The 25,509-nt window shown below is 34.4% G+C and overlaps 1 protein-coding gene across 1 annotated transcript in view; it reads left to right on the forward strand.

The window, feature by feature from the left end:
- Window positions 1–22,408, forward strand: part of LOC129231027 (trypsin-like) — a 34,613-nt gene extending 12,205 nt beyond the window's left edge. The window contains exons 4-6 of the mRNA XM_054865274.1: window positions 6,557–6,828; window positions 9,551–9,699; window positions 21,718–22,408. Of these exons, the coding sequence (XP_054721249.1) occupies window positions 6,557–6,828; window positions 9,551–9,699; window positions 21,718–21,879 (583 nt within the window). The 3' untranslated portion in view covers window positions 21,880–22,408. The remainder of the gene's footprint in view (window positions 1–6,556; window positions 6,829–9,550; window positions 9,700–21,717) is intronic.
- Window positions 22,409–25,509: the final 3,101 nt, after the last annotated feature.

Consider the following 25,509-nt stretch of genomic DNA (forward strand, 5'->3'; position numbering starts at 1 on the left):
GAATATGCAGTAAATACTGGATGAAAAATCAATGTGATTGCAAAGGATACTCTGGTTAGCAAAGGTCGTTTTGACTATGACCTATGACACACACGAGATCAGACCAACAAAAACCTCTATCGTCTCGAATTCCGGTTAAGCTATCATTTTCGGATTCAAAGCAAAATGATCTTTAAAGCAGCAAACAAAAACATTTTCTTCAACTCAGAAACAGAGGAATTGTCTTCAAGAGCTGAGGAGGCAGTGGAAAAAAGGGAGAAATGCGTTCCACGAATAGGCTTTCCAGGAAGATTAACCAAAGGACAGTCGTTTCGCGCACTTTCTTGGAAGAAGAGTAAAGGGGTAAAATTCACAGGTTTGAAATGTTAAGATGAACATTTCAATTTCATGTTTAAAGATCATTCAAGTTAAAAACCATTTCGCTCTGTTATCCGGATTAGTACTGTTCTTTGGTAGCTCTCTTTCTTAAAATTGTGATTCCTTAGAAAACCGAAATGATAGGAGTGAAAAGAAAGTATAAGTTTTTTTCAAGTGATGAAAAAAGGAAAATTGTAGAATACTGACCAAGTTAGATTTGCTGCAATTGCTAACCTCAAGAGCATAAATAATGAATCCAAAAAAAAAAAAAAAAAAAAAAAAATCAGGGACCAAAAAGCAATAAAAGACTTCTTCTTGAAAAAGATATGCTTAAAGTTTCTTTTACTGTCAAAATGATTCCTTAAACTCTCAATAAAGCACTAAATAATGTAATAATAGAATAAATACCTAACAAAACTAATAAAGATGAATTTTAATCAAGAGCCCACGTTGTCTTTAGTATCGATTTCAAATTTTCACCATCATATTTCAAATTTCTATAAAAAGTCTCTTAAAGCCCCCGTATTTCAAAACGTCTTTATCTCGATTTTTTTCTTTAATGTGAAATTCGAAATATACAGATTCGACTGTATGCAATATTCCCACTGCGCGGCTCATAAAATTAAACATATTTAACAATTTGCAGAATCAATGACAAACAAAGGCTGCATATACGTGGATTTAACAAATCAATCTCATTTCTAAAGCGAAGTGTCAACTTTCACTCAATTATCAAAAAATTGTCGCAGCAGAGGAAGGCGTCTTTATGTTTGAGGGTCACACATGGAGCAGATTTTCAATGGCATTGGGGGGGGGGGGGGAGCGAAATGAAATTTTGACCTTTGTTACTCAGGAAAAAGTCGTTTTGATTTTTTTTCTTTTTCTTCTTTTTTTTCTTTCTCTTCCCTCTTTTTCTCTTTTTTTTTTGGGTTCGGGGGGGGGGGGGGTTTGTCCCCAAAACCCCCTCCCCTTAGCTACGCCCCTGTTTGTGGTAATAGTACGGTTAAGTCATTACTTCACCGGTGGATATGAAAGTATAAAATGAATTATTCTCGAACCATTCCTCAAACGTCAAAAAGATTTCAAGAGTAGTATTTTGACAAAGAAAAAAAGAGAACATTTTGGAATTGACTTTTTCTCGATTTTCTCAATATGTGAGTTCTGAGATCTAAACATAGTGTTATTTTCAGCGTTTCATACATTTTGTCCATTCAATATAATCTTTCAAAGTTTCTGGTCATGTAGTGTTTCTTTTTTCTTTTTTTTTTTATCGAAACGCAGACAATGCTTTACCACATGTTGCAATTTTTCGAATCAGCAACGTATCAGTATTTTGTTTATTTATGGGACTATTCATATTAAAATACACCACCAGCTCAGTTATTCCATCCGAGGACTGCAGTTTCGTGCTCTTTAGCACTCATCAGCCCAGAATAGGAATCACATGAGCTGGAGGCGAAAAATCACTTAAGGGAGCCAAGAGAGCCAAACAAACTGGTAGCTAATGCAGAATTAGCAGACCAGATGAGCGACCGCAGCAATGGTGCGGTTCAACTCAAAGATTGATGGCAAAGCTTAGGTATTTTGTAGTAAGTTACCGCCCTAAAGCCAGGGCTAAGGCAGAAATACTTAAAATTCACCGCCAGCTCAGTTATTCCATCCGAGGACTGCAGTTTCGTGCTCAAAGCTTTGAGTTGAACCGCACCATTGCTGCAGTCGCTCATCTGGTCTGCTAATTCTGCATTAGCTACCAGTTTGTTTATCTCTCTCGGCTCCCTTAAGTGATTTTTCGCCTCCAGCTCATGTGATTAATATTCCGGGCTGATGAGTGCTAAAGAGCACGAAACTGCAGTCCTCGGATGGAATAACTGAGCTGGCGGTGTATTTTAAGTATTTCTGCCTTAGCCCTGGCTTTAGGGTGGTAACTTACTACAAAATACCTAAGCTTTGCCATCAATCTTTGAGTTGAACCGCACCATTGCTGCGGTCGCTCATCTGGTCTGCTAATTCTGCATTAGCTACCAGTTTGTTTGGCTCTCTTGGCTCCATTAAGTGATTTTTCGCCTCCAGCTCATGTGATTCCTATTCCGGGCTGATGAGTGCTAAAGAGCTCGAAACTGCAGTCCTCGGATGGAATAACTGAGCTGGCGGTGTATTTTAAGTATTTCTGCCTTAGCCCTGGCTTTAAGGCGGTAACTTACTACAAAATACTATTCATATTAGTTATGATGATGGCACAGCTATTTTTATTCCAGCTTTTAAGGCAAGAGTCTTGGAACTTTTGAAAATTTGGAAATTTATTTTTTTTTAATTGTACTTTGCTTGAAAAAACATCACGCAGGAAAAGAAGATTATGTACCATTTTGAAATTTTGCAGAATTTGAAGAATTCGATCTCCTATTACTAAATACCAGTATTTTGCTAAGGTAAAAGATTATTTCTCTGCATGAATTATAAAACACTCTAATGAATTAGCAGATGTCCAAAACTTTCATGGATATTTTGCTTGCCTTACGTGGGTTGTGTCATTAATATAAGAGCAGTATGAAGAAAATAACATTTCCTTGTCCACCTTGATTTTACAAAAACACCCGATTTAGCGAGCAAATTTCTTGGTTTCGACAGATTCGTTATGTCGAGGTCTGACTTTTTTAAGGGTGATTATACTTAAATTGTTCTTTAAAAATTAAGACGGGTGATGGTACCCATCCAGGCGACTAGTAATTACATTGGAACATACGGCTGCATTGAGGTAGAAAAGAAGAAAGTAGAAATATATCCTTCGAGATAAAGAAAAACAAGTAGTAGCTTCTGATATCATTTGATACGTGCTTATATAGCATCAGCATTTTCCTTTTAGTTGGTACCGGAGGAAGGCAATCGGAGCAAAAGTTGTCAACTAAAACGGTACCACGTCGCCGGTGTCATCAATGCAACGAAGAGTGTGGTTGGCATTTTGAGGGTTTGCTATGCGTTTTTCACTAAATAATAAATGTTACTGTGCAACTTTTGGTTTCGATCATTCACTTTTCCAACACTAGTGTAAGTTCAGGTTGGAATTCTAATGTTCCTCTTTTCTGCCTCTCAAAGTGGAATGCCACCCAGTGTTCCTTGTATTTATTGATCGTCTGGATAGGTTTTATCACTCCGCTTACTTTGTAAAAACAATTTAAAATCACCCTGTACATATACATACCGTACATACGACTATACAGAGTGCCCGCTTAAGTCCGTTGCCACCCCAGTAACTTCTTAACAGCAGTCATAAAAGTATGGTTTAGGAACAGTAAAGTTGCCATGCGCTACGAAATGAAGTCACTTACAGCGCCACAGAGCGGCAAAACTTCATATCTCAGAAACGGTACGATATGAGGGAAAAAACTCAATTACAAACTTGTTCAGTATCATCAAATTAAGAAATGAAAGACATCTTCCGCATAGTAATTTTAAAAATAGCGGACGTAAAATGCATTCCAACCGCATGTAGTCAGGTATGGTGACTGCGTAGAATGGCCTCTATGTTCACGTGACCTGAACCCTTAGATCTTATTTGGTAAAAACACATCAAACAGCGAGTGTAGGCAACCACTCCATCAACATTGCAGGAACTTTGAAACCGTAATACGCGTGGTTTTGCCATCGTGTCACCTGCAATGTTGTAAAATGTGCAGAGAGAAAGGCAGCCCCATGTCCAGATGTGCGTTTGTTCTGAAATACACCATTTTTGAATAAAACCGATCATTGAACAGGTTTTTTAAAGTTCCATTATTCTAAAAAATAATCCACCAAATAAATAAATAAAGTCTATAAAGACCGTTAAAATGTAAAATAATCTGCCAAACAAATCGAAAAAGTCATTAAGCAATATTAAAAGTTTCATATAAAATGTAAAACAATCGCCAACTAAACTGAACAATATTAAAAGCTCAATTAAAATGAAAAATTACCCGCCAAATATATGTGTCAAGCCAGTAAAAAACATTAAAAACACAACTGAAATGTAAACTTAAAGCACGAAGTGCAAACATGGTTGCAACGTGAACGGCATTTGTCTATTTTTGCCAAAGTAGAAAGTAAACAAATCACCTAGCTCCAACGTACAGATATCCCTAATTCACACTGTTACACCTTAAAGGCATTCATAAGAGGGAAGGGAGGGATTCTATCTCTTTGGGAAAATATTATCCCACGACCATTTAAACCAGATCGCGAAGAATTTGCAAGTTCAAGGTCAATTTGAAATCAACTACTTCTTAGCAGGTCCACTTTTTCCTTTTCATAGTAAACATGACTTGCATTGGTAAGGAACGAGCTATAGGGCATGTCAACCAGTAGTGGCAGTAACTACGGCGACAGCTTGAAACTTGTTAGGTGATTATTGAAGGCGCCACTCGAAGAAGAAATCCCTGTCACAAGGACCTTCATCAGATAAGGCTGTCTAATGCCCTTCTCATACTCGTTTCAATTAGCGAGTCGTTTAGTAACCTTTTTTAGTGCCAATTGCACCAAAAAAGTATTTTTTTTTAAATTTAAAATTACTACAGTAAACTCCCGATTATTAGCAGAATAGGTTGGCACGGTAACCGCGGATAGGCGAAAACCGCGGATAATCCGAATAACAGGTAGAAAACGATACTTAGTGTAAACGATAGTTAAAAAATATTAATGACACTCACACGTGCTTTTAAATAAAACTGAAAACATTGCTGCATTGCATCTACTAACATTGAATATGAAATATACCATGTATAAAATCTAAATGCGAACAATGACACAATCATAAGTTTAAAAAACTAAATTGTGAAAAGACCTGCGGATAATCCGACCGCCGATAATAGGGAGTTTACTGTATATTTAAGAAAGAAACGTTCACGCGAAAGTCCACTTTTCTGTACAATCTTGTAACTATTTACCCGAATTTCACTAATTTTGTTGTAAAAAATTCAACTGTCGTAGCTAGTAGTTCATAAGAGTAGAATTAATAATAACAACGGTAAATTAACTATTTTGGAGTACTATACAGGAAGAAATAATAAGTTATCTCTCCCTCGCTCTCAAATTATAGCAGCCGATTCAGAAGAATATCGGCTTATTTGCTTTTTTATTTTATTAGTTTATTGCAATTAGTTCTGCAAAAAATGTCTGCGTGGTTAAAACAATTTTAAATTGTTTTTCAGGGATGAATTGAAGTAACTCTTTCTTTAAATGAAATTTAATAAATAAAATGTCATGGCACTTAAAGCAATATCTAGTTTATACAGTAAGAAACTTTGACTACTTTTGAAATGTCTCATCAGTTCCCTATCTGCATGACAACATTAACAGGATTCATAAAGCGTAACACCCATAGATGAAATCGACTAGAAGAGATCAAACAGTACTATTGAAACGACACTTGAACGCCTTTTCCTATATTTATAAGAGTCCGTTAATAGCATGGCTTCAGCACTACACTGCTAAAGTCAAGCCAACGTTAAACGTTATTTTCTATAGTTATAAAACTCTGTTAATAGCTGTTAAAAATTAAGGTCAATGTTTCACCAACAAATTGGATAAATTTAGGAAGAATTTAGTTGCAACCATCATATTAGTGATAGGTTTCCTCCATTAATAGTGTTTGTTTCAAATACCATAAAATTAACGAAAGTTTGAACTAATGTCATAGTGAAAAGCTGAACCAATTTTAACATTTTCACTGCAAGCCAGGAAAAAAACCCATGGCTTTTGTTTGAACAGTATTTTTGATGACGAGACCTTTTACTTTAAAACCTTGTGCCTTAACCACTGTGCTATATTGGTATGGCTGAAATGTGTTTATTAATTTCACTAATACTTTTCAGAAAGTATAACTCCATTAAAAATTGATATTTCGTTTTTAAAGTGAGTCAATAAAGGCCATTTTTTTGTAATCTTGTCTCACTTGATATGGACGTAGGTTGATAATATGATTTCAACAAAAATATCTAAATCGTTAATCACGATGCAGGTTTTTTCAGGCTCTGTACTTGGAGCACAAAATTAACCTGCTGGAAACACGTTTTGGCTTGTATAAACACAGAAAAAAACTACCACATGATTTCTGTTAATCGTTATATGTTGGGTATGCTTAATTTTCTTGAAAATGCCAATTAATCTCATAATGTGTGTGTATGCAAAAATGAAAGAATTCTAAGCACTAACTATTTTGAACTTTTTGTAGCCCGATGTTCGTGCTCCCCCATCCGAATTATTGGAAAGCTCGCGTTGGAGAGCACAATTTAAAAGAATATGAAGATAGTGAGAAAAAAATTGAAGTCAGTCAAATATTTTACTACCCATGGTACCATGGATACGACAATGACATTGCTCTGATGAAGTTGGCCGAACCTGTACCTAGCAACTCCAACATCAAGCCTATTTGTCTTCCTAAAGAATCTGACACTTTCAGTGGAATGATTTGCACTGCATCTGGTTGGGGAAAGGTTGATTTCTGTAAGTTAAAATTGTATTTTTTGTCAAAATTTCGATTGTTTTCCAGCTATTATAAGAAAATTAGTCAACTGTCGTGAAGGAGTTTAGCAAAATTTGACGAATTCATTGTCAGACGTGTGCTTAAACCCCAGGAAGGTTTTTCTGTACGCTACACTAAGCATGTTAAGAGAGGTAAATTTACTTGTCAAGTCTACAAGTTTTATAAATATTTTTTAAAATTTGTGCAATAAATTATTTTTCTTAAACTTTTAAGTCATTGGATGAAACTGCTTAGTTTTTTTGAGTGTTTTAAATGTATCTAAAAGCACCATCTACATTTTATAAGCACAATAGTTATAATGGTTGATTCATGTGTCTATCTAAAAAGTTGCAGATAGAATTTAAAACCTACTTTTTACCGGGTGGAACTCAGGATACTTCAGAGATGCTATTTGTCAAGTTTCCGGTTGTAATGTAAACGAGAGATATCAATCTCCATTTTTTCATGTTTCATGTCGGTTTATTACATTTCCTTTGTAAACGGGCCTTTAATGTCAGCATTTGTTCAGCATTTCTGTCTCAAAGCGACACAAAGTCTCAGGACTGACTCTACTCCTCCTGCTAACTAATGAGCACCACATCAAAAGAAAAGTGAAAAATTCTTTTCAACCTTAAGCTCCTTGTCTACAAAGGGTGGTCAAATTATTATACTCCAACAAACTTTTTTGTATTTTTATTGTTTTTTATTGTTGTTACATAGTTTTATTATTTGAACACATTTTACAGTTTTGTTAAAAGTTTAAAGTTTATTCTGGCTTACTTTACTTTTTTTTTTTAAATAAATATTTAAAATGTGACAGACATCAGTGTCAGTGTCCGTTAAGATTTCAGGTTACAAGTTTCTACTTGTAAGTGTGATTTTTGGGAAAAAATAAATACTTTATATATAATACTAGGTAACTCAAGTAGCCATATCATGCATTGAAAGCATGCCACGCCGCATCCAAGCTGTGATAGCAGCAAAAGGCGGAGATACTAAATATTAAATAGTTGTTTTTTAACCTATTTATAGTATTGTTTAATCCATAGTTTAAATAAACTTTAAATTGTATTCAAATAATAAAACTGGGTAACAACAATAAAAAACAGTAAAAATACAGAAAAGTTTGTTTGAGTATATTAATTTGGTTACCCTCTGTAATCTAGCGAATTAACTTTGTTTAGGTTTAGTCCGGTTTTGAATTCCTTGCACTTTTAGTGTTTGCTGTAAATAACGGCTATAGTACACTGCTCGACATTGAAAATGCAACACCAAGAAGGAGTGTTCAGAAATTTATGCAAATTTTAGAGTAGACGTACATCACTGAGTTATGTAAATTGTGTGAAATGCGCAGCTCTCCGACGCACGTGAAATAAGATATAAGGGAAGGAACTTGCAGAATGGGCAATATCCGTGTCGTTATTTCTGACTGGAGAATTATCGAAGAAATGTTGTTTTTGTCTTGGAAGATATGTATAACACGAGAGAATGACAGGCTGATGTCAACGAAGGCACTTCCACCAGATATACGATTTTACGAGGGGTATGGTGATCGGACCGAGAAGGGGAGGTTGGTCCGTACGTCAAATAGCAGCTGATACCCACATGGATGCGAGCACGGTGCATCGGCTGTGCCGAAGATAGTTGGAACAACGAAATGTGGCAAGATTGAGGGGTGCAGGGATAGTTATAGTGACGTCAGAACGCGTGGATCGACGCATCCACCGACAAGCTGTAGCAGACGCACAAGTCACTTGTTCCTCGATTCTGCAGCAGGTGCAAGATACCCTGAATGTTCCCCTGTCAACAAGAACCATTTCCAGTCGTTTGGTCGCACGTGGTCTGCAATCACGGCGTTCGCTAAGAAGACGGCCATTGACCCCACAATATAGACAGCAACGTTTAGTATGGTGCCGGACTAGAGCGACGTGGATGACAGAATGGCGCAATGTCGTGTTCTCAATGAATCCCGCTTTTGTTTATCCTGTGATAGTCGCCGCATACGTGTGTGTCGTCGACGTGGAGACAGATCTAATCCGGCAGTAACTGTGGAACGTCCCACCGCACGACAACGTGGCATAATGGTTTGGGGCTCAATTGCGTACAATTCCATATCACTTCTAGTTCGTATTCAGGGCACTATGACGGCCCAACGATACTTGGATAATGTGCTGCGGCCGGTGACAATCCCTTACCTTCAAGGGCTACCTAATGCAATGTTTCTGCAGGATAACGCCCGACCACACAGCGCTCGCACTGCCAACATGCTCTCCAAGGCACACAGATGCTTCCCTGGCCACCATACTCTCCTGACCTGTCACCAATCGAACATGTGGGGGATGTGATTGGATGCCGTTTGCAGACTCTGTCCCTGCCTCGTTCAGAAGACGCAATGGTGGCAAATGCTTGAAAGGAAATGGAGAGCCATCCCTCTGGACATTATCCGCACCCTTATTGACTCTATGCCTAGACGTGTTTCTTCGTGTATCGCTGTCCGCGGTGGTCCTACATCCTACTGAGCCGACGCCGTTCTCGCTCTGTATTCTGCCAATCATTTTGAAATTAAGATCATTTATTATTCCTTGCTGTCTCTGTCTTTTTTCCAAATTTCATCACATTTTAACTACTCTTTCTTGGTGTTGCATTTTCAATGTCGAGCAGTGTATAAACAAAGTTTCCACTAAAACGATTATCCTTTTGCAGCATCGCGAGCGTCTGAAGATCTTCGAGCCGTTGGTATCCAAGTATTTGACAATGAGAATTGCAACGCGTATACTACAAAATTCCGAATTCCTATTCAAGCATGGCATCTATGTGCTGGTACGATGGAAGGAGGCAAAGGAACCTGCCAAGTAAATATTTCCCTTCTTTTCTCACTATCAAGCAACCCTACCCAAGTGTGAGTCACCGATTGGAATAAAACTTTGCACATAGATAGAACACTTTAAGATATTGAACCCGTGTTTTTGTTTTTGTATCGGCAACAAACACCTTTGATGGGGTGAAATTTACCCATAAAATTTGCATAATTGGGAATTAGAGTGAGAAATATATTCTTTTATTTAAAATTTTAAGTTCAAAAATTCAAATAAGGATTACAAATTTTGAAAAAACTAAACAAACTAAAGTTGATGTGTTTCAGGATTTTTCTGAAAATACTATTTATAGGGGTAAACTATCCCTCGCAATCTTACCCAGTCGCGTGGCCAGTTGCCTATAAGCAATTCCATGTCAGAAAAATCACCTTCTTGACATCACCATTTCCGATTTCAATAAAATTCGACATGAAGGACACATATGACAAGATAAGTAATTCTGCCAATTTTTAGATTCCTATTTAAAAAATTGTTTGAAATATAAGCCTGTAAAACAAACTCAAAATGTGCGGAAAAAATGAAAAGTGTGTTCTTACAAATGACTGTAACTTCTCTCCTAATTATATTAGAATGAAAATGCAAAAAATATTGTAAAGTTAAACAATAAAGTTTTCTATTGATATGTAACATGATCTTCTTATAATAGATTAAAGTTTTAGGGTCATTCGCCGTGACGGGGTAATATTGCGAAGGATGGTTTGCCCCTATATTCACAAAAATCCTGAAGCACGACGAATCTAGTTTGTTACTTTTTCAAATTATCAATCATTATTTGAATTCTTGCAGTTATAATTTAAAATAAAAAAATACCCTCCAATTTCCAATTATCCAATATTTAGGGGTAAATTTCACCTTGTTAAAGGTATTTTTTGCCGATAAAAAAAAAAAAAACCTGGTTCAAAATTTTAAAGTGTTTTATCGATGTGCAAAGTTTTATCCAATCGGTGATTCACACTTGGGTAGGGTTACTTGTAAGTGAAATTTTTTGGTCACAAATGGAACTATTATAATCTTTGCGTTTTTTAATTTCAGTGGGATATTTTGTATTTTGGAACCCATAAGCACTATGCATCGATTGAGGAGTAGCCCAGAAACTTTTATCTGCAGCATTTTTTGTGATTTGTGTTGGTGCAACACTTTTTGCGACTTGTGCTGTTCTAACGTTTTTATATCAGTAGTTGTTTCTGCACAGTGGCATACGTTTAACATAATGTAAGCAAATTTGTTAAAAAATATTCCAGAAGGAGTTTTACGTGTATGCTCAGTTTCGAATTCAAGCTGTTTACAGTTCACGCCATGCGAAACGCCTTTAAGAGTTTATCCTTCAGAACAAAGCAACGTTTTTGAAGCATTGTATGTAGGGATTGCAATACCGGACCAAAAATGCGATACTGGTATTCAGTATTTTTTTTTTTACGTGGTACCGGTATTAGAAATTTCCCAAGAAACATTCAAAAACATAATGTTTCGTTGCCATATTTTATTATTTTGTTCAAAAAGTGCATTATTTACTTATTGTGAACAAATATAAAATAAAGGAACAAATATCTTAAAAAATCAATAATAGCAAAAAAAAAAAAAAAAAAAAACACAATGCATCTATTTAATTTTCACTAAGCCTGGAACTCGTTTTAATGGACAAATTTCCTGCAGTTGAAAAATACTCTTTTTGAATTCACGCAGGCCGGTGGTACTCCTAAAAATGTGCGTCACACATTCTGTTTAGTTGATTGAAAGTCCTTCTTCTTCAATTAATTCGGTCTTTACCTTGTTGGTTTTGAAAAAAAAATCATTTTTATGAGTGCGAGTATTTCTTTTGTATTTTGGATAGTTTTTTTTTTTATTTTATCGTCATTATTCATAGCTAATTGTAACTGTTCTTCAAGCGACAATTCTTTCCCAGCATTAACATCATTTTGAGCTATTTCCTCTTGGTCAGAATAATTTTGCGTTTGCTTTTCATTTACCCTTTGGTTTGAAATTTACAATGAATTTGATCTTGCTAGTTTCTTTTCTTTTCATTTTCGTCTTCTTTTCGAAATTCTTTACAATTATGCAAATATCTGAAAATATGTTCCAACTGATTATACCTTTTTTCTTTGCAAATGTTAACCGCATTATAAATATTATCTTGCTTAGTGTAAAACTGAATCACGAGATAGAACAGCACGCCAATACCGATGACAACAAATTACTCTTTGCTTGTAGGGACGACCGCTTATATTGGACCACTGCTTAAATTGGACCGGGGGCTTAAAATCTAGCATAGAGTTCTGTGCTACACTCTGTCAGTGGAAATACCAAGATTTGTGTCTGAAACCTTAGAGGATGAAGTTTCATCACATTTCGATCTGCATAGCTTGAGTTACGATGGGATTTGTGTTCAAAACGTGTTCGATTTTATTTTGAGAACTCGTATCTAGTAGAATAATACTAAAATTTGTGAACTGAGGAAATTGCTTTTATAGTATGTTGAACAGTATTTAATGGTGATTACAGCGATGTGTTTACATGCATGATTGGGAAACTTGTTGACAAGGAATAAATAAAAGAATAAAAAATGGCGTGTTTTCCTTTATTAGACCGAAAAAATTTTCCTGTATCGGACCGGTAGTCCAATTTAAGAATATGTAATTAAGCAAGCCTTTTTACTTATTACGTTATAAAATAAGTGATTAGTGTAACTTAATCACGTAGTTAGGATTATTTTGAGCATATTTTAACAATTTTAGCATATTTTAAGAAAATTCATTTTGACTTTTTGTTTTTTTCAAGCACATTTTCTAGAAGCTGCCACCCATAAAACTAGTAGTACATTAAAAACAGGGGTCGGACCCAAACATAAAAAAAAGAAAAAAAAAAGAAGCTAAACCTGGTGCAAATTGTTTATTACCCTCCCAATAAGAACAGGTAAAAAGTCCCACCTCATTGTGCGTCGGGTTTCGGAATGGGGGGCATCTAAAAATTGCTGTTTGGGGTATTTTTCCAGAACGTTTAGAGTAAATTTAAAGTGAGAGTATTATGTCACACTAAATTTAAATGCATTAAATTAAAGGTGTTAGCCCCCCAAGAGGGATGACATAACCCTCCATGATATGGGGCTATGCTATAAACTTGGCTAACGATAACGGTGCAATAATGCTTCCTCTTCCAGCACACACTAAGCATCTTATACAGTCCTTTTGACGTGGCCTTTTTCAAGCCTATGTTCACACATTTCAATCGAACCTGTGATACGTGGATGCGAGAACATACAATGGAGTCCATTAGCTAATATGTAATAAGAGAACTGTTAGGTGAATCTTATGAACAAACTGCAAGCGTGTCCAATATTTTGTGAATGTATTCTCTAGAAGAGAGTTTGACCTGTTAGTACAATTGGTTCATCAACACTGCGCCAAGTTAGTCCAAAGCAAAGGAAATTCTGTTGCAAATCCTGTAAAAAGACTATACAGTTCAAATGCAAGTTATTATATCATTTACTGTTACGGTCCAATTTAGGAAGCGAATAGTTCAATATAGGCGTATATATTTCTAAATTGGACTTTTGCAACTTTTTCAAAATTATTAAAAAAAAAAAAATCGTTATATTTACAGAAAATGTAAGTACCTATGACGGTTCCTAATTAAATTTGGCTTCAAATGCCTATTTTTTATTTTTGTTTTTCTTCACATTTAGCGACACGGGCTTTTTGTTCTTAAGGGTCCAATATAGGCGGTCTTCAGTTACTAACAAGAAAAAGTTTTTCTCAAAATTCAGTAGAGTCGAGACAAATATTTTTAAAGAAATATCATAAAGAACTGCTGCAATTGATGGTTGAAATAAATTGTTCGTAGCGCAACACTTAAATTCCAACACTTCATTACATTTAAAAATAATTTTCATAATAGGATAAGTTTGAAAAATGGAGACTTTAAAAACATGGTTCACATAAACTCATTAAAAGTGGCGAAAACTCTTTAATTAAAAACTATTTATTATTTTTGGGTAATACCGAAAATACCGGTATTACGAAATTGCAAAATAGCTCCAAATACCGCTATTCGGTATTCCGGTATACCGGTATTTCAATCACTAATTGTATGGTTATCACCAATTTTTTCTGCAAAAACAAGTGAAAAATTCGGAATGGCGCTAAATACAGCTAAGTAAATTGAATTGCTAAAGAGCATGAGTAGTGTATCTTGGAATATTTGTATTCAATTTTTTTTTTTTCATTTAGGAAAAGAAAAGCCTTCGAATGCAGTCACATCAGTGGCGAATACAGGGATCTCCCCAGAATTGATCCACCCAAAGTCCTCAAAAAACATCTGAAATTTCAGTATTAGGAAGGATTTCAATTCCTACAAATTTAGGTTTGAGAGTTCGCGAATTCATCCATCCCTAGTACCATCTAAAATTTCTTTTTTTGAACTTCAATACCGAAACATTTCTTGGAGTTGGGGTTTCCGTCTCCAATCCTACCCCCAACGTCGTCAAAGATGCCCAACAATTGCGTTCTTATAACTTAATTTTGAAAATATTCTGGGGCAGAGCCCCGAACCCCATCTCGTGTCCTAATTTCAAGGGAATACGGTGGCCATTCTTGAGCTCCAACGAAGTCCAAAAAATGTGTCTTGCCCCAGTCTTGTGTGACTTTAACTCTGTGTGCAAGTGTGAAATAATGTTGAAAGGCCCATTTTTTGTTTCCAACGAACTTTTGCGACGAAGGTAAGACAATATCTTTCAAAATGCGTTTGCGATATGTTTCTTGACTAATTTTATCCCCTGATCAATAAACACAGTGATATTTTCCCACTAGCACATATCCCACCCCAAAACCATTAGATTGGGGTCACTGATACAGTTTAATAGTGCAAGAATTTCCTAGAGATAAGATTGTGTGCTAAACTTTCTAAAATTTTGGCATCCCTAAAGAAATCATTATGCAAGAGATGGGATAAAATATCAGTGAGTTGCGGCCAAGAGCCGAAAATTTTGTGACACGTTTAAAGCTCTGTATTAATGCTAAAGGTATCCACTAAGAAAATTCGTAAATATATTAGACGAAATAATGTATTTATATTTATTTTGAAGTTTGGTCGTAATATTTTCATTAACATTAAAGTCACAGTGCATTATGTGTGTTCAAGTTATTTCTTGTCACCCTGTAATGAGAAGGGCGTTAGTTCAAACCCGGGCAAAAAATTTTCGTTTTTATGTTTGTTTTTTTCTTCAGAAGACTTCTAATCCAAGTTTTTATTAATAATTAACTCATTGCAGGATTCTAAGCTACAGTTCTGTTATTGATAAAACTAAGAAACAATACATCAATGCTTTTAACATTGCCATCATTATGCTGCTTAGAAATCTCAATGTTAAACAAGGATGAATAAAGGTGCAAAATTAGTAATAACTAATTTAGGAGAATACACAATAGCGGCGAAATTCCTTGCTTCTGACAAACCAGAATTATTCCTGGAATTGTACGCACTCCCTCTGATTCGATTATGTCATTTTAACTGCTCAGCAAAAAATTCCATCAAGGTTGCCTTTGCCACGATCACTAATAAGTTTAAATGCTCACAAAGGCAGGATTGTATTTGCACATCCCGTTTTCCCACATGAACAATTACACTGTGTGGCAAAAAAAAAAAAAAAAAAAACTTTAAAATGTTTCTGACATTTCGTCGGCTGATTCTTATGTAAAATGACCCCCTGAATCTGAATATGACCTCCGTTTTCCCCCTGTACGTACCAATTTCTTTTTAAAAGTCCCTCAAGTTTTTTTTTTTCAATTTTACTTAGTTTCAGAGCATTTTTTTTTTTTTTTTTTGTGGTTAAAGGAGCTTTATATTAACTGCTAACATAGTTTTGGCGGGCAAGAGAAGTTCAAAGTTCAAGATCATGGACACCGAAAGCAAAAAGGGGGACTTCGGGGTTATACCCCAAAAATATTAAAAAAAATCACGAAAAGTAATCTTTTCATTCTGCTTTTCGAAAAATGATGTTTGTAAAAAAAAATTCGGTGCAGAATGAGAGTATAAGACTCGCTTCTATGACTCCCATGTCCAAAAAAATTTTCGCGATGTAAAAAAGTTTAAAAAAAAAAACTGTCATGTGAATGTCGCACGTTGCATACGAGTTGAATCGCAGGTCTTCATTCAAAAAGACATTTTTCTGGCTGATTCTTATATAAAATGACTCCCTTGTTTCCAAATACGATCACCTTCCCCGAATCACGCCCCCTTTTTAGAACCCTCCCCCCTCTTCTGATTCAGAGCCATTTTTTTTTAAATTTGAAATTGAAAAAGAGCCTTACAATAACCGTAAACATTATTCTGAATGACTAGAGATGTGCAAAGCTCAAAGTCTTGTGCATATGTAGCAAAAAGTAAAACTTGGGGTCATCCCTCTCCAAATAATTTCCCCAAGTATCCCTTTTTTTTTTTTATCAGTACATGATTTTGAACATTCAGCCTTTCTTGTCCTCCAAAACAATGTTAGCGATTAACATGATGCTCATTTCTCCCCAAAGGAAAATAATAGATCTAAAACTAAGGAATTCTTTTTTTTTTTTTAAAGGGGGGTTCTTTTTTTTAAAAAAAAAAGGGGGGGCGGGGTTGTACAAAAATCGTACGTGTAGGGGAAAACAGAGATCATATTCGGATTCAGGCGGTCAATTTGCCGAAGAATCAGCCGGAATAGCCTCAGAAACATTTGAGATTTTTTTACATATGCACAAGATTTTAAGCTTTGCACATCTCTAGTCATTCAGAATAATATTTACAGTTATTTTAATGCTCTTTTCCTCCTCCAAATTAAAAGAAAAAATCGCTCTGAATCAGAGGAGAGGGGAATGTTCTAAAAAGGGGGCGTAATGGGGGGGGGGGTCGTATGCAACGTGCGACATTCACAAGATAGTTTTTTTTTAATTTTTTCTTTACATCGCGAAAATTTTTTTGGACATGGGAGTCATAGAAGCGAGTCTTATACTCTCATTCTGCACCAAATTTTTTTTTAAAAAACATCTTTTTTAAAAAAACAGAATAAAAAGATCGTTTTTCGTGATTTTGCTAATATTTTGGGGGGGTTTGCCCCCCCTTTTGCTATCGGTGTCCATGATCTTGAACTTTGAACCTCTCTTGCCCGCCAAAACTATGCTAGCAGTTAATATAAAGCTCATTTAACCTCAAAAAAAAAAAAAAAATTCTCTGAAACTAAGGATAATTGAAAAAAAAAAAAAAAAACTTGAGGGGCCTTTGAAAAAAGAATGGTACGTACAGGGGGAAAACGGAGGTCATATTCGGATTTAGGGGGTCATTTTACATAAGAATCAGCCGACGAAATGTCAGAAACATTTTAAAGGTTTTTTTTTTCTTTCTTTTTACTACATAAATGACTATTGAACTTAACAGTGTTTTGATAAAGCCTACCAATAATGAAATTAAGAAAAACGTACTCTAACTCATAGGTTCATAATCGATCTACTTTCAAAAATATTAACTGCTTTACACACAATTTCAAATAAAAGACAGAAGAAAAAATATCCAATATGGTCCGTGGAGAAAAAGAAAACTGTTATTTGGTCATATGAGTTATAGGGTCTGGTGGGGGAAAGTGGTCAATGGGGTAAAGTGGTCATACGTCAAATAAATGACTATAGATTGGAAATAAATGTTCGAATGCATGTGAAAATTTTATTTTAGGTTCAGGGAGTTAGAAACTACATTTTGAATATAAAATTTCCAAACCTGGCAAAATTTTATTTGGTAAAAAAAAATATTTTGTGTAAATATGAAAATTTTAAAAATCTAAACAGCTCTTTTAACTTCTTTGGGAAATTTTGTTTGTTAGAGTTATGAACAGATTGACGGCACAGGAAGCTTCCTACATGTCTTAAGATCGCTTACTCATTAGCAGTTAGCTGAATATATTTTAGATCATTTTTTAGAACAATTTCAGTAAGATGGGGTAAAGTGGTCATAATATTAGGCTTAACGAATATTGTTCTTCTAATGTCACTTAAGAGTTATGTATAAGGCAGATATGAATTAAATATTAATTTCACTTAATATGTATTCTTTTTACCGTAAATGGGGTTAAATATACGAGTATATACGTATGCATACGCATATACTCGTGTAGGCACGTATACAAACGTATTCACATAAATGCTACAATAAATACGTATATTTGTATCTGCAATATGGGTATTTTTTATCTATGCAGATATACATTCGACTATAAAAGTATATACTTGCTTTTACTCATATGTATACGAAGACTTATATACTCAGGTAGACACGTATATACACGTACGTACTCGAGTAGATACTTACATACAAGCATATGACATACAAGTATACAGGGTCAGTTTAAACTCTTGGGAAAATTTTTACCAGGTGTTAGAGGGGAGGATAAGAAGCAAGAATCACAAGGAACATATGGTCACAAACACAATGCTGACGCGCTACATGCACACAAAGCCAAAGACTGATGGATGCAAAACAGGTCACAAATTTGTTACACTAAGACAATTTGGCACAACATTTTAGGTTGTAAGAAGGTTTTAAAGCGATTGAAGAAATTTGCGGCCTGCAGCTGTAATGCATGCGTCGCAATCACAAAGCACTCTCTGTTTTAATAACGAGACTTTTGAAAAACTTTCATCCGTCGCTGCGCCTTTGTTGAGATGCGTGTATTAGAACTACTACGGGCCGTAACTTTTAAAAAGTGCTCTAAATATTTCTTAAAAACTAAATTTTGAGTAAAATCATCTTTGTGTAAAAAATTTGTGACCTGTTTTGCATCCATCAGTTTCTGGCTTTGTGTGCATGTAGCGCGTCAACGACCATAAACTCCTTATTATTCTTTGCTTTTTATCCTCACCTCTCACACCCCTTAGATTTTTGCTCAAGAGCTTGGATTCACTCTGTACGCATACATGTATGTAAGCGTATATACTCGTGAATACATATATGTACTGGTTGACGAGTATGTACGGACACATAAATGTACGTATATACTTTTTTTCAGGTATATAATTGTGTTTACACGTATACATACGTATATACTCGTGCTTCCATATATACGTGTATATACGTGAGTAGGCACGTACAAACACGCACTAGATGCATCCACGAATTAACTCGTGTATACCCGTATATACATTTATGTACAGTTATGTATATACCCACATGTACACTTGTACATATATGCGTATATATGTCTACTATACATGTATATACTCAGGTATGCACGGTATCTACTCATATATGAACGTGATTACTCATGTTTACACGACACGTATATACTCGTGAATACACGCATATATTAGTGCATATACTTGTAACCATAAAAATAAATGAAATATACAAATATTAGGGTTATTTAATACGGTTTTGCATTTATTTTTAACTATGACCACTTTACCCCATGCTATGACCACTTTCCCCCATCCCATGGGGTAAAGTAGTCATAAATACAAAGGGAAAAGAAAGTGTTATAAAACTAATTAAATCAATATTTTTTTTTCTAAACTTCAATGTACTGTGTTCTTTAATAATACAATGTAAAATAACAACAAAAAAAGTTGAGGTGTTTAAATTATTTGTTGTATTTATTATCCACCAAAGTTGAAAACCTACGATTTTATGACCACTTTACCCCACCAGACCCTATTGTTTCAGATATTCGGATAAACTTGAAACTGGAGAAAGCTAGCCTGAACTCATGATCCAGGACATTTTCCAAGTAAGAAAATAGTGGTGTTTAGTAGTGTGATGAGCAACCATATCGTCATAATCTTCCAAATGCATGACTTTGCTTGATAAAATCATTGTCAAAGACTACGTCACTATTCTGGTAACACAAGTTGCTCTAGAGCAGTGCTCTCCAACCTACGGCCTGTTGGCCACCTATGTCCCGCGGAAGCTTACCAATCGGAAAAAATCATTTTTTATTTGGTAATATCAACAGCTTTTTAAGCATTTTTGAGAGATCTAATACCATAAAATCTCAAAAACCACTGAGTTCTTAATTAAAAAAACTTCATGGGTGTATGGGAGGGGGGAACACTAACTATACCATCTGAACTGAAATATTGCTCAGTTGTTGGTCCGCTTTACCTCTAAATATTTACAATGTGGGGCCCATGGGTAAAAAAGGTTGGAGACCCTTGCTCTAGAGCAATCAAATTTTCCTCTCTCTCTTGATTAGTGATACTCTTTAACAAGATTGCATAACCTTCTTTTTTATATCACAGTCTCCAGGGTGGTTCTTGAGACCAAGATGAAATTTAAAAATTTTCACAACCGACACAAGGGTTTTACCTGAATATTATTGAGAGTTTTTGAGAGGAATAGATGAGTATCATATCCACTTCGACATTAGTGAATTTTTACAATTTCTTCTAAAATGAGATCCACGCTTTTACTCCAAAGAGACCATTTACCATTGATTCGTAACTACAGAACCGGCCCTATATCATACCAATAAATATTGTTTCATTTGTTTCCTTTTGAAATAATCTTAACTCTTTGCGTGTGGTGTAAATCCGAAGTTTAATTCGTAACTGTACAAAACTTTAAATATTATTCACATTTAAAAAGCATATTAAGAGAAATCTAAATAGTACTAGGGATTTTAAATGTATTCACTGTATTTCAATCTTTTAAAGAGTTTTTTTTTATTGAAATATTTGAACCACTTACAAAAAAGTTAAAATAGAGTTCTGTTTCAATGTATAATTTAGATAGTCTAATGTTCGTGACGATAATTAGTAATTATAGTACATTTCAGCAAAGTATTTTCAAATTATTTTGTATCAATTTTCATAAGAAAAGTTTCTAAATCAACAATATATTTCTACTAATTTTCAATTCACTGATAAAAGAAATTAATGTTTCATACACGTGTAAATTTCATATGCCGTGAATTTAAATAATTTTGAAAGTTAATGATTTTTTACACGTTTTTCAAATTCTTTGAAAATTATTGACCGTAAACTTATAACACAAAAAGCACGCGATTAGGAGGCGATGTATTATTAGGTCATTGAACCACATTAAATATTTCGAGGCAATGCCATTAAACTGTGTAGTAATTTACTCTGTGTTATGCAACTGATGAATAGCAGGTGATAGAACAGCACAACAAGTCGAAAATGCTCAGGACTACGGAAACGGGGGGAAATTCTCCGGCTCCGACTGCTCGAGTTTTTGAGCCTTCGACTCCGACTCTTTTACAATAAGATCAATCTCTCTCCGACTCCACAGCACAGATTTGCGGACTCGGAGGGAAAATGACAGACTCCAACTCTTCGAACAGAAAACCTTCGACACCGATTACTTTACCCCAAAATAAGTTCGACTCTGTCCCCGCAATCACTTTTATGTTCCTGCATGATTCTACAGAGGATGGCCAAATTATTGTACTCAAACCTTTTCTGTAATTTTATTGTTTCTTATTGTCTTTACATAGTTTTATTATTTGAACACACTTTAATGTTTATTTAAAAGTATAAAGTTCTGGCAAAACTTTATTTTATGTTTTATTTTTTTATTTTAAATGTGACGAACGTCAGTGTCAGTGTCCATTAAAATTTCAAGTTACAACCTTCTTCTTGTGCTTGTGGTTTTTGGAAAAAAATAACGATTTTATATAGAATACTTGGAGATTCTAGTGATCATATCATTTGCTGAAAGCATGCCACGCCGCATTCAAGCCGTGATAGCAGCAAAAGGCGGAGTTACTAAATATTAAATAATTATTTTTGCACCTATTTATCGTATCTATCAGAAGGTGCTTTACGTTTAATATATTTTACTTGTATTTTAAATAAACTTTAAAATGTGTTCAAATAATAAAATTACATATGCAAAAACAACAAAAATACATAAAAGTTTGAGTATAATAATTTGGAAACACCCTCTGTTCCAAAGATCACTAGCTACAAGAGAATCATTTTTATTTCACCAAAACAATTAATTTTTGTGATTTTCTGCATATAGGGTGACTCTGGTGGACCTTTAGCTTGCCAGACTTCTGATCGTGGATGGGTTTTAGCTGGATTGACTTCATTCGGATCAGGGTGCGCAAAAAGAGGATTCCCTGATGTATACACTAGAGTGTCACACTTTTTGTCGTGGATCAAGCAAATGAGAGGATATTGATTTTATTTTGGAAGATGTACTGATTTATTTTATTTATTTATTTATTTATTTTACTTCTAGCTTTGCTTGTGCCTTTTATGTAATACTGAAGTTACAGCTAGCTTTTTGCTTTCACTTCTTTCTTACTGGTGAGAAGATTATGTAAATAATAGTGCTTATCAATTTTAATAAATTGTTTTAACTTATTCACTAATTACTTAATTCCGCAGTTAAGATTCATTATTTTTTCGCAAGGTGGAATATGCGTTTAAAAATATTTATCAGGTTTATATTTTCAATGAAGTACTTTTTTTTAAAAAACTTTTACGCTACATATTTTGATCAATATTGCTAAAAATTGTAAAAGATTAAGAATATGACATTTGACTTGATTCTATTGAAAGTGATAAATTGAAACTGTTTCGTGATTTTGGAGAAAGAGTAGAAAAGCCGAAATGTTAATACTGTTCTTGTGAAAGCATTTTACTCAATTGTGTATGTAGTTTGCGCCTAATGTACGTTGTATTTGTTTATAGTAATTTTGATTACGTTTGAAAAGTTGTAACATGTGTAAAAATGAATCTTTATTGAAAAGTATTTAAGGAATACTAGATCAGCAAGTCGATTAATTTTCAAATGAATAGTTTCACTTTGCAATCTGTACAACTACAAAAAACTTTATAATTCAATTTATGGGACACCTCATAATCCCAAAATTTCAACAGGTATTTTTCTTTGTAATTTGAACTCAAAAAATGAACTTTTACTTGTCATTTGTGTTTAAGTCGTTATTAATGTAAGACTTAATAAAGTTTTTTCGTTTTCAATGACTTTAGTGACTTCCATCTGATTGTTACGCACTTTTCATAATTTAAGCCCCATTATAACAGCTTATCGATTATCTTCGTCCATTTGAGTACAGCATCAAATGTTTTGTTACTCACTGTGAATTATCTCAGTTAAAATTATGTTTTGCACTTCATCTAAGTGACTGTGGTAAAATTTACAAACAATAATTCTTGTTTAGCTTTCGTTTTTAAAAATAGCTTACACTTATATTGTACCATTATGTTTTTAAAACAATTTAGGTAAGACATTGTTCTGAAACCAAGCATTTAAAACGAAAGCGGGTAATTTTCCGTGCGAAGTTTAGTCTACCCTAAAAATATTTGTAGCTCCCAAAGACCGAAAAATAGCAATAATTTTAAGTACATTTTCCATGAAGAAGGTAACTCTGGGAGGCAGAATAATACGTTTAGCACTGTTTAAGTACTGATGTCACTGTATTAGTAGGGGCGATCAGAGCTCTGATTCCCAAACGGAACAATGATTTCGTTGGAGTCTTTTCCTCTTATGATAGTTGCTGAGATGTGAGCTGTATCTCATGAAATTATAAGTTGCGTTTCCAGTAATTTTATTATTTCTAACTTTAATTGCTGTGAATTATCCAGAAGAAGTATATCAAAGCAGTTATTTTTATCCCTTTAGGCAAGCTATATTTCTCAAAACATTTTCAAATGATTAAATTAATAAAATGAACCAATAAGCATAAAAATATATTTAATGTGTTATGGAAGTGTTAATTTTTATTTTTGGGTCCTGGATTATTTAGTTATGATTTTTTCAAAGTTTACAAAAGATAATAAATAAAAAAAAAGAAATTAAATAACAATTAAAGGAAATAATTCGTCAAAAGTGCATCAAGTTTCCCTAATCTCCTTTTAGTTTCACAGTAAATGTTATTCATTCAGATATTTTCTTAGAAAGAAGCTTCACGTTTTATTGCTCATCTGATGGTGATGAATTGAATTTTAAACTCTTAAGTGGTACTAAGAACAGACCACACCTTAAAGGTAATCTAAGTTGAAGCATTCTTAGGGTGAATGTTCCACAAAGAGTAATCCATCTTATGCGACTGAGATCTTTCGCCTCACTTTAAGCAACAGAAACCACAAAATGAAGAGCATAAACAAATTTGTTTCTTCTTTGTACGTGCAAGTATGAAGGAGGCTATGAACTCTCCAGATAATTCAATTGCAAAAAATAAAATAATATTCTTGGTAACCTTGACATTTTCCTGGTAAAAGAAAGTGAAGAGGCTAGAAAATACGTGAGATGATTGCGACTGCATAAAGGCTGTTGACCCGCCTTTCTGTAGCGCAAACAGTCTTTTAACCTGATTACTTCTGGATAGAAACAGGTTTGTCAAATCTTTCTGAATTCGGAAGCATAAACGTAGATTGTCGCCTTGTTGCTTCAGGGACTCAGTTGACATTTGCTCTTGTCGAACTCTAAAATGGAGATCAGAAAGTTTTATCAGAGAATGTCTAATTATTAAGGTCAAAGGGATTTATTTCTGTATTCTATACTCGAGTGCTAAGAGGTCTCTAATACCTTACATTTGTTGAGTAATTCATAAATGATAGGATTGGAGAATGTCGACTTTCACCGGTAGTTCAGGCTTTCACCAATTTCTTTGATATTCACCGGTCACTGCCAATATTTACCTGACTTTGAACTTCTTTCAGAATAACATATACTCGTTAATTCGAACATGCTTAAAACGAATTCCTGATAAGACGAACTATGGTTGATTTGATTTCAAAAGTCTCTTTGAAGCTTTTTTTTAAACGATGTTAGAATTTATGTAATATATATAAATGTATATTATGTACTCAAATATATTTCGCTTCACTCTTGATCGATATTATCAGTTTTATCAGCAATTTAAAAAATTTGATATCTCAATTGAGCCGTAACGTTTTTCAGTTAGAATTGCTCAAGAATTGAAGCCAGGGGAAACGAAGTCCTCCTCATTTAACTTCGACATATCAGACAAGAGACTACGTGTCAAAACGAGTTACCTCAAATTCTCAAGGATTAATGATGACGGAAATCACAAGAAAACTGAATATCACAACACAGAAATTCTCGTGTTCGTACCCTTTTCTTTATATCCATTTTTTAATAAGTATATGCGGTGTATCCGTGACGAATGAGGATTGCATCCTTTTCTTCAACATGGATATATTAAAATATCTACTTGATATACCATGTCTTTTGTATAAAGCCACAAAAGGAAATTCAGAGTTACGTCGCGTCGGCCGATCGTGGAGGCCAAAGTACGGGAGAGCAGGGTTAGAAGTTCCGTTTTTTAAACAAGTTCAAAATGTGTTATGAAAATGTAGTTCTAGAATTATTACTCTGAAATTAAAATAGAGTAATATATACCCCTATGATGTAACAACTGTTTTTTTGTGTAGCATTTTGTAAGATTTTTTTTATAATTAATTTTATAGTACCAAAAGTCAAGAAGGAACAACTTGCCCCTTTTTGGGGCTAGTTGTTCCGCTGGTGGGGCAAGTTGTTCCGATATTAATACAACGATGTTTAACGATGATGATTTCGAGATAAACTACGTTTCGAGACGAGTAATTTGTTAAAGGTATAATTTGTGATAAAAAAAAATGTTGATTAAAAACAAGTGTTTTTTTAAAGACTAATAAGCAATATTGTCCGAATAATCATATATATATATATATATTTAAAAAAAAAAAAAAAACTTGTTTCTACATTTTAGCATTTATGTCTTGTATTTGAAGGTTTAATGATTACCTTTTAAGTACAAATACATATATTGAGGCACAGTTA

Source organism: Uloborus diversus, chromosome 10 (assembly GCF_026930045.1).
Source record: "Uloborus diversus isolate 005 chromosome 10, Udiv.v.3.1, whole genome shotgun sequence".
In the NCBI taxonomy this organism is placed as follows: Eukaryota; Metazoa; Arthropoda; class Arachnida; order Araneae; family Uloboridae; genus Uloborus; species Uloborus diversus.